The 11,115-nt window shown below is 36.0% G+C and overlaps 1 protein-coding gene across 2 annotated transcripts; it reads left to right on the top strand.

Annotated features, from left to right (window-relative positions):
- Positions 1 to 1,151: 1,151 nt before the first annotated feature.
- Positions 1,152 to 8,627, top strand: LOC113066838 (ETS homologous factor-like). 2 transcript variants are annotated; one of them, XM_026238902.1, is made up of 9 exons: positions 1,152 to 1,319; positions 3,750 to 3,858; positions 4,761 to 5,009; positions 6,074 to 6,130; positions 6,325 to 6,378; positions 6,514 to 6,582; positions 7,286 to 7,315; positions 7,503 to 7,698; positions 7,776 to 8,627. In XM_026238902.1, exons 2-9 carry the CDS (start codon positions 3,759 to 3,761, stop codon positions 7,873 to 7,875), a joined length of 855 nt encoding a protein of 284 aa, XP_026094687.1. In that variant the 5' UTR covers positions 1,152 to 1,319; positions 3,750 to 3,758; the 3' UTR covers positions 7,876 to 8,627. The 2 variants fall into 2 exon arrangements, with proteins under 2 accessions (XP_026094687.1, XP_026094686.1); XM_026238901.1 differs by having other exon boundaries at positions 6,322 to 6,378.
- The last annotated feature ends 2,488 nt before the right edge of the window (positions 8,628 to 11,115 follow it).

Genomic DNA, 11,115 nt, shown 5'->3' with positions numbered 1-11,115 from the left:
GTTGCTTATCAACTGCTGTCTCAAATTGTGACAGCAAATCTTTCAGTGCTTTTGCTTTGGCAGTGCTGCTGTGCAGATGTTGCTTTGGCCGAAGTGTGAGAGGCCACAGATGTACATAATCTCCAGCACATATGTTGAGTCAGAGTGAAGCACAGTTCCTCTGTGATTTACCAATTATGTCTTCGAGCTTCAGAGACTCTTTAATCAACAGCGTAAAGCTTCCCAATAACCTGAGCGCTCACGGCCTGCTGTTTCTGTGTATGTCAGTGAGCTTTCAGACCTCTGATCAAGGAAGCAGCACATTTTTCTAAGAACACAAGACACACGGCTTGGCTTATGTTCGACAATGTAGTTTGCAGAGTGAGGAGGAGGTTGTTTTGTCTTATGATAACAAGCTGTCTGGGTGCAAGCAATTAATAATGGGTCATATTATAGAGGATTCTCAATGTTTGTTATGTTATTATTTTTTTTTATTTGTATTATTTTGTGAAACCCTGAAGACTGCAGTCCACAAACGGTCACCTACAAATTGAACTGAACTTCAGCAGTTCTGCAAAGAAGAGAGGGCAAATATTGTAAAGTCTAGATGTCCAAAGTTGGTAGAGACAGAGACATATCCCAACAGACTTAAGGCCGTAATGAAAGCAAAAGGTGGATCGACAAAATACCGACACAAGGTGGTATTTTTTTTTGACATGCTGGTGTCATAAATTTCAATTGGATGTTATAATTTGCACTGAGTAAATACATCTGTATAAAACAAAAACCTGTCTTCATTTCAGACTGCAAAGCAAAAAAAATAAATATTATTTTAAAGGGGGTGATTCTTTCCTATACCCATTGTACATAGAATTTTAATCTAAATTAAAGCTGTATGGATCTCATAAAAAAATGGCAACTGGATAGTTGAGTTCTTGTTAAACATAAATATATTAATCACAGGCAGGATTGCTAAAGCATGTGGGTGAGTGTGTGGGCGAGCAAGAGAGAGACTGATAGTGTGCTCATAGTGAAAGTGACTTGCTACAACACTACCTTTTTTAACATATGCAAATTCTTAGTTACCCACCTGGCATGAAAATGAGCCAATCAAAGCAGCAGGAAGCAGGCGGAATAAAAATCCTCATTGGTGAACGCGGTCACACTCTGTCACAGAAGTTTGGCATGCCTGAGCAGTGCCACAGGTGTCACAACGCAAGCTCTCCATTAAAACTCAGATCCTCTCTTCCATACAGACGCTGACAGCTTTAAAAGAGAAAGAAAGAAACATTTCACTTTGAACCAGTAGCAGTGCGCCTGGATCACATTCGACATCTCTGGTGAGCAATATGAGACTCTTTGATTCACTGCAGAAAAGGTTTGATTCACGGATGCACTTCAGTGATGATTTCAGATGACGATGCAAAACTATTTTATTTTAGCAAGTGACATATGCAATGTATGAGACTTTAAAAATATTTTTTTTTTTTCTTTAAATAATTTTAACTCACATAAATACATTATTCTTAAAGGTCAAACAGGTTGTTTATTTATTTAGTTATTTTCCCTATAAATGCTACAAATGCACACTAAACCAGTTTTAAATATTTGGACTGATCAACTCAAGAAATGATTTTAAAGCAAGCAACTTTTCGAATCAAACATTTCACAATAAGATGTTTTTAGGTTTAAAAAAATTTATGTATACTGTTTAAAATAAATAAAATGTAATTTGTGGTCATCATAAATTAGTGATTAGATGCCACTTGGTTTGATTATTTTTAAGTAATGCAGTGACAAATATAAATTTATTTGTAATTCTATTTGTGCCCTCTGAAACTTGGAAACACTTTGCATACCGTGTACACATACACACATACACTTTGAGTGTATTAACTGATTGGTATAGAAAGTTAACAGCCTGTAGCCCAGCTTGTTGGGTCAGTTACTGTAAGGAATTTCATTAACACCAAAATATGTTTATAGCTTTCTTTCCTCATACATTACAGTAGACATCACCATAGTAACACACTAGTCTGGGATGAAAACATCAGATGGGTTTCAAAATGGTGGAAAGAATCTGGCAACCTGCTTTTCCAGTTATAAAAACAACGAACAATTCATTAGTAATTCGATTATTGAAGGTTCTTTCCATTAAAAATAAAGAAATAAATAGATTCATATCACTATGCTAGACAAATTACGATTGCTATTATGCAAAATGTCCATTCATAATTGGAAATCTGTAAAAGTTATGTCACAAATTAATCAATACATTTTAGTAATTAAATGTACGTTTTAAGGTTATTAAAGCAACTTAAAGTTTTTATTATTAATATTCTTATTTATATATTCATAAATTATTTCTATTCTATGTTGGTGGTTCTATGTTGGTTTATGTTGCATTGGATATTCTAACATTATTTGTGTGCTCAAATGAAATGTATAGCCATTTAAAAAATAAGATGTTATTTTATTTTTAGTTTTCTATCTGCAAAAATTAACATTTTTAATGTAACCTTTAAATAAACATAATAACGTACACTCAACTAAAGTATCTCACATGACATGGGTCACGTGACCTCCAATGTATTCCTATTGGCTGTCCCAATGATGCTCATTTCCATAAAGCTAGACCTTTCTCGACTTTGTTGCATTACTGGACATTCCCAAATCAACTTTCATTAAGGTTGTAGGTATGGTTGTTTTAACGCTTCAAGTTGCTGTTAGTTTGAACATCCTCTTAGAAGGCAGAAAGACCTCACTAGGTTTTGGAATAGATATATAAATCCAAATAACAATCATATTATACAAAGAAAACAAAAACAGAAAAACATCAGCATATGAACATATAAAAAAAACTTGCATGGTAAAAAATGTGATTCAGCAGTGATATAGAAAACATTTCATTATTTACAAGTTACTAAGATTACTGACATTCCTTGGAATGAGTGTAAACCTGTTTAGGTTGACGTCGTAGTCAACTGTGGAATATTCTCTTATGCATTAGTGTTTAAACTAGATTTTTAAATGATCATAAGAATATTATTTTATATAGGGTCAAAAGACATTCCAAGACACTTGATCGGGATTTGATCCTGCTCATATTTTTCATTGAGATCCTGTGTACAAAATGGTGCTTATGCAGTAGCTTTCAGCTAACTTTGTAACTCACAACACAGATGCATTCACACCAGTTGATGATTTTAAACAGTGTTTTGTATAATGCTGACAGATCATATGATACAAGGTATGACTGCACCATTGATCTAACTGTTAATCTGAAGGACAGGTGGACCTTTTATGTATGCAAAGCAGTTAGACACATTCCTGTGCAAATGTGTCTGCATGTGTGGTTTAGCGTAGCACGAAGAACACCCACGCAAAATTCACCCCCTCCTTTTGAACATAAAAAACCCTTTGTTTTCCCTCACTGGTCATGACTGTAAACTGGTATAACGTCTACAATTTAATTATATGTCCACTTTTGGCACACTATATATGTTTACTATTACAAGAAGTGTGCTGTTACTCTTCCGTTCAACAAGGTTTATAAACATTGTGATAGTAGAGGGAATTTGGCTAAGTCAGAGGGTTGTTGGGTCAAATCCCACAAAGAACAAGCTAGAAGGCATTAACTTTATTACCCAAGACTAAGTTGGACTTTTCTAGTCCAAGTTGCTTTTCGAAGGTTACATTTTGTGAACGTTGCAGAACCATCTCTGGTTGTGTGGCAATAAATAAACTTTCCTTTCCACTTCTTTCCACAGCACTGGATCATGGTCCTTCAGGCCAGCGGTGTCATGAGTATCCCAGCTACTGTGAGTGTTAACAACCAGCCACCTGCTACCTGGACAACCCACTACAACTGCTCTGATGGTAACGTTCTTTCTAACAGAGCCTAATATTCCAGCATCCAGTACAATTCCAGTACAGATTTTAGGTTTTTGGTTTCGTTTATCACTAATCAGCTGAGACTTTTCTGGCAGGCTAATCATTTACTCTAGCAGTCACTTCTGGAGTAACCAGGTTATCAGTTGACTGCACTGGGGACTATGTACAGATAGTGAAAGTGATTCACGTTTATCTAGAAACCATGTGCAGTACTTTTGTTTACACGTATTACTGTATGTAACTGAATGCTCTTCTGTTAATATTAGATTCACTGCTGCTAAAATTAATTATTCTACAGCATACAGTATATTGTGTTTTGGATGTTGGTCCCTACATGTGATGCTATAGTGTTGAAATCATCTTTATCAAAAGTCTACATCACTGCTCCTGGAGACCCACTATCCTGCAGTTTTAAGTTTATTACTTTATAATCAAACAGACCTGAACAAGTCAATCAGGGTATTCAGAACTGCTTGAAAATCGTTGAATTTTGAAGCAGGCTGGAAATAAACTTTGCAGGATTATTGGTCACCAGGAGCAAGGTTGAAGACCTTTGCTCTAGCTAAACAAGCAAATAAGACTTCCTTAGTAAACCTGCTTTAACAAAAGGACCATTTTAGTGAATCAACTTCAGCAAGCTTTGCTGGGAACACTATGATTGTGCTGGTCCACCAGCTTGAACAGCTTCTAACCAGCTTGTAACAGTTGAACTTTATTCTTGTCAACTTAGTATTTTTATCTGGCGACCAGGAAGACTTTCTGTTGGTCCACCAACTTCACTAAAAAGACCAAATCTGACCAGCACCAAATCTGTACCTACACTAGGTTTCAGTGGGGACATTTACTAAACCCTTTTGATACCATTCTAACTCAACTTGCATCCGCAGTGACATCTGGTTACATGAGCCGGCTCTGGTCTCAAGATCTTCACCCACAAAACTGGACCAAGTACCAGGTGTGGGAATGGCTCCAACAGACGCTGGACATGCACCAAATTGATGCCACCAGCATTCCCTTCCAGAACTTTGACCTTGACGGGAGGCAACTGTGCAACATGAGCTTCCAAGACTTCACCCGGGCAGCCGGATCCGTAGGTTCCATTCTTTTCCAAAGCCTGACTGACCTCAAGTGGAACGGTACGCATAACTCTGTTTACCCTTCCAACCCTGAACGAGATGGTTAATGTGATTTTGCAATGTTCCTGGATCAACAACTTTGTTGGTCCTGCATCAACGTTGTTATCAACGAGATATTATATTATTATGGTGGGGTTTGAAAGTTGACTTTAAATGAGCACTTCTTGTCAATCTATAGTTTTCCCTTTGATTGTCTATGATGGGGTATGTTATGGTAAGGTTATTTTTGAGAAATGATAGGTTTTGGCTTTCAATTGTTTACTAGGAATGTTATTTCATGATCAATAAATGAGGATAACCAAGGTTGGAGCCAAAGATTTTGGGTGACCCAAGTTTGAGTCCTAGATTGTGGCCTATTTGCCATCCAAATCTCCTCTCTCCTATCCAATTACTTCCTGTCTATCTTCGACTGTACTATCAAACTAAGGGCATGAATGTCCAAAACATAAGATTTTTCTGCATGTTAATCCCAGATCATGTCCTAGTTAGTAAAACTGATTACCGAACTACTGATGCTTTGACCATCTTGCCGCTTCTACAGAAAATTCACAAAGCATGAGCTTGGAAAGCCCAGCCATTGAGCGTGTGTTCCTCTTGTATTCATTATGGTATAGTACATGGGAATGGTGCAGTCCATTTCTTACACTTTTCTTTCTCAAAAGTAATTTTCATGAAAAGATCCCCCCTTGGATATTCCCATGAAAATGTTTTTAGAGAAACAAATTAAGAATGGATTGTTCATTTCCATATAATATACTAATATACCATAATGAATCCAAGAGGGTGTTGCTTACAAGACCCAGAGTTTCATAAACAGTCAGTGCTGTAAGTTGAATACACTTTACGTTACAGTGTATTACTAAACCTAACAAAGACCAGTAAGACATATACAGGTGTCATGTGAGAACCATACCTACAAGTTAAACTGGTTTAAGACAACATGATGCGGAGTGACTTGGAAATTTGATTGTAGTCACTAATTCAACACTTATTTAAGCACTGTTATGAAGACATATTAAGCACTCATTTTTATTTTTTGTCTTTTCTTGTTTAATGTCTCACAGGTCAGTATGGTCAAACAGATACGTTTACACCAGGGGACATTAAAACAGAAATAGAGAGTAAGTAACCACACACAAAGTAAAACTAAAAGCTTTTGGTTTCATTTCAATCCTCATGGCATAAAGTTTACATAATATCAGTGACTTAACATTGACCCACATCTGCTGCTGAAGACTGAAAGGTTTACAGATTCTCTTGAAATAGACTTTCCATATCACGATTTTGTAACCAAGGACTTAAATTTCCTCAGCAGATTTCCCTTGTTCAATCCTCCCCTTCAAGGAAGAATCCAACTTTTACACTTCAGGTACCTGTAAAATTGTGTTTTATTTTATTTTTTTATTCTTTGATTCTGTATTTCCTTTTAAAACAAGACAATGCGTGTCTATATTATTTAACCTGATAGTTTGACAATAATGTGTCATATGTTCTCTTTCCTCAGAACTGTTTGATTTCAAAACCTCATTCCAGCCCAACACCATATTATCTTCACCTGCTCCCTCAAGCCCAGGTAAAGGATCTTCATTTGAAGTGTCCTAAATCTTATACTAAAAGCAGCATTCTCCTTGCTTCCATATAAAAAAGTACTATCCCGATACCATGGTATGGTGATCATGTCTGAGGGTAATATCATGGTGCTTCAAGGTACTACCATGGTAAATGTCCAAAAACTTGAGAATGTTATCCTGATGCACATAAAAATCTATGTATTGAATCGGATAAGGGTTCAGTTCCCAGGGAATGTATTAACTGATACAAATGTATTTCTTTAATGCAGTGGAAGTTGCTTTAAGTTTGCATCTTCCAAATGCATACATATGTATGTGAATATGTTTTTATAATACAATGCCACTTGCCCAGGTCTCTTTACTGTGTTCTTCTTTATCGTCTGTAATACATAACTGAAATGATTTGCTCACAGCAGGCACAAAGGACTAAAGCCATCACATACTGTATAACACATGCATTTCCCTAATTGGTTTTCGACCATTCCCATGGTTTTTGACCATGTGCAATCTGATCTTTTCAATACAATGATAATGAATACTGACTACAAGAAGGACAACAATGAACCCAAGAAGTAGTCATTTTCAAAAGACACAGATGTTTAAAAGCCAAAGTTGAAGTAACAATTCATACGTTTTCCATGATCCACATGAAACGTAAGCTGTCACTCTAATAAATGTGGTTTCCTTTTAATTTTCTCATTTCAGATCCCAAGCGTTCACAAGTCAAAAGACACAGTGAGTTGAACATTTTCACATCTTACTTCACCAAAGGTTTTGTTTTCTGTTAATATATCACCCGGTGTTTGTCAAGAGAACCTGACAGCAGCACATACCAAAACCTCTGGCACGTGGATGTGCCTTTTCAAGTGTTTTTCTTGTGTTTCTCATCTACCTTCATTCACACAGTCTCATATTTTCACAGACCCTCGTGGGACACACCTATGGGAGTTCATCCGAGACATTCTCCTTAACCCCGAGCGTAACCCCGGCCTGATCAAATGGGAGGATCGGTCCGAGGGGGTTTTCCGCTTCCTTAAGTCAGAAGCCGTGGCTCAGCTTTGGGGCAAGAAGAAAAACAACAGCAGTATGACCTATGAGAAACTCAGTCGAGCGATGAGGTAGCATCTTCCCCAGAACTTTTTAAAGAAATCTGATTAGCATTCTTAGCTTCTTACATGTTTCTTTCTCTCCAAAGGTATTATTATAAACGAGAGATTCTGGAACGGGTGGATGGACGTAGACTTGTCTATAAGTTCGGCCGAAATGCTCGAGGATGGAGAGAGTCTGAGAAGTGAAGGACTTTGTCTTCACGTGTAGCTTCCAAGTGAAACCTACTGTATATTTATAACATTATTGAGTTTTGTTTTTTTTGAAGAACTTGAACTTATCATTTGATTATATTTTTAAACGTTCTTTACATAGTTTACATTACAAATGTACCACTAATTTTGTATGCATTTGACTCTAAAAGTGTAAATGTTTTGTATCTACTGTGAAAAGTCATTTGTCCTGAATGCAAGGTCCTGTTCATCAAGTAGAATGAGCTCAGTTTAGAGTAGACTTAAGGCCTTTTTACACTGAACGTGAGAATTTGGATTGAAAAAATAGATCCCTTTGGGGCTATTCACACCAAGCGCGATCATTATCGACGCAAGAAAGTGAGGATAATTTTTGTCGCTTGTGTGTTGATTTTTTCACTGCACGATGAAACAGTGGTGGTGCTGTTTCAAAAACCAGTCTAAACGAACACAGAGTGGATTCCGAGTTCTTGTTATCATTCATATCTGAGAATTCACACGTTCTTATAAAGAATATAATTTATTTTAATTCTCCACTGAATTATGTGATCTGAAGAGCACAGGTCGTTTTCTTCCACTTGCGCAAGTGTGATCATATCTCCTGCCCTTCCGTGTGAAAAAAATAAGAGAATCATTTTTCTGAACATGAAATATGAAAGCAAATAGACATATGATTGTGTTGATACATATTTTCTGTTTGTGTTTTTGTGCAGCTCATGATATGTTCATAACAATAAAGGATGTTTGTGACAAATGATAAGCAGGTGTAGCATTCAGTCCTTTATAAAACATACAAGAGTGCATATTTGCCTATTATAGAACTTTAGATCACAATCAGAAGTTATTTCAAAACACTCCTCGATGATGGTTTAAAGTGGGTTTTAAGCAATATATAATAATCACATAAATTGTGATTCACATAAAAAGTGTAGCTTGATGCTAATTGTACCTCTAACTATATTTTAAGATCTATTCTTGATTAGATTATAAATAGTTTGGGTTTCAAGCTTTATTTATCTTGATTTAAAGCTGTATATTGAGCAGCGGATGACGTTAAATCCATATACGAGATTGGTGATCAGTCGTAAAGCACCATTCATCTGTGATCCGCCTCGCTTTTTTATATCGCACTAGATGTGAAATGCCATTTACCCTGGTAAAGCAGCAAAGAAGTTGAAATGAAGGACTAAGGTTGTGGTTTTTATTGATGTGACTGTCAATGTTATGACCCACAAAAGGCTGCAATGTAAAGTTTTATTAATGCTTGTTTATAGTTTGTGTATTTTATAATATTAAAAATAACTAATGAGAGTTGTTAAGCACTCAATTATTATTATTATTATTATTATTATTATTATTTTGTCTTGTGGCAAACCGTTAATTTGGTAATAATTTGTTTATTTGCAGTTAATTGAATAGAAATTGTGCCGAATTTAGACAAGATGGCAACTAAAAAAAATAGCCCGCATGTGAAGTTTTATGATTTTCTATGAATCTGTTGATTATATGAATTATATGAATCTTAAACAAGAAAAAAAAGAATAAAAAAAAATTATATTATATATATATAAAAAAAAAAAAAAATATATATATATATATATATATATATATATATATATATATATATATATATATATATATATATATATATATATATATATTTCGATAGATAGATAGATAGATAGATAGATAGATAGATAGAGAGATAGTCTATATAGATATAGAAAAATAATTTTAAGTTTATTTATTTTGCAAAATTCACTTCCTTGAAATTTGCTGTGAACATTTCTTAAATTTAATTTCAATATTTGAGCGGTAGATTTCATGTCATGAATGTTCAAGTTGGGAAATTTCGTAAGACACCAGGAAATCCAGGGAAGAATGACTTTCAAAAATTATATTCACTTCGTTGTAAGAGAGATTTGTAAGCCCTAATGAAGTAAAGGACACAAAAAAATATATCTTCTTTCTAAAAAGACTCGACTTAGACTTAGAGAAAAGATGAATTTGAACCTGATTGAAGCAGAGGACAATAATGTGCCGGAGTGCACCCCTTCACACACAGGGACAGTGCTGGAGGTCAAGCTAGTCTTTTATTTTCCTTTTTGTTGCTCGGATAGCAATGATAGCTAATGATTTGCAGCAGCTGTGGCCAAAGATGTTGTCAGTGCTGAGTTATGTCAGATAAGACGAAATGCCAGTGAGTTAATTGTTCCATCGTGTGTGTGTGTGTGTCATAGCCACAGTGCTGCCACCTCCGGACAACAGATAAACGGCTCCCTGCTGCTCCATGAGATAAGAGCCACTGACACTCTCTGGCCTCTCTCTTTGTTTTCCTGTCGGATTTTTCATAGTCAAATCCCTCTCTCACCTTCCAACTCTTTGCCATCACATTCTGGAGTATTATGGTTCTGTTCATAAACGTGATTTCACAGGGATTTATTTAGATTTTTTTCAATCCTTATCTTTATCCGCAGCCACAAAATTTGCCACTGCTTGGTTGTTTTATCTCTCCACTTCTATCTGTGACTAAAGAAAACGGGCTCCTATCACGGAAGGGAACCTGTAAAACAAAGCACAGCGACTGCAAATATGGGAATAAATGCTGAAGTGAGCAGTGCTTGTCAACAAGCAGGGGTGGTAAAAGTACTCAAAAGTTATACTCAAGTAAAAGTAGATGTATCTAAATAAAAAATTACTCCAGTAAAAGTAGAAAGTCCTCCATTCAAACATCACTTGAGTAAAAGTACAAATCAAACAATTTACAATCAAAAGAGACAATGAAGAACCTTATCGCAGTATAGGGATTGAACTTTCAATAGACATGTTCCATCCGTGGTTGTTTTTCATGTCCGCCGGACGAAGAAACCCCAATCCCAATAATTTGATATTTAGCACCTAAAATGTGACTTTTACCAAGGCAACCCTTCCAATAAACGTATATTTTAACCCTGGGAAGCAATTTTTATCGGGGAACCTCCTGGAAACGCGTTTTTGGGTAGTTTTGGACTAGTTTTGAGAAGCAACTGGTCAGGATGTGTTGTGAAAACCTGGCAACCCTGATCTGAACGCATGTGCTGGAAATATATACTAGGCTACTAATTACAGGAGCATTACTGATGAGATGAGCATGAAAATCGCATTCGACACAGCCCTACTGAAATTTCATTCACCCGTGGTAGGCAAAGAAGACATCTCAGCCAATAAGAATCTCCCTTGACTTCAGTGAATTCAAAC

This window comes from Carassius auratus, chromosome 50, assembly GCF_003368295.1.
Source record: "Carassius auratus strain Wakin chromosome 50, ASM336829v1, whole genome shotgun sequence".
Classification (NCBI taxonomy): domain Eukaryota; kingdom Metazoa; phylum Chordata; class Actinopteri; order Cypriniformes; family Cyprinidae; genus Carassius; species Carassius auratus.
Note: the sequence above shows the minus strand (reverse complement) of the source record. Positions and strands in the feature narration are given on the sequence as shown.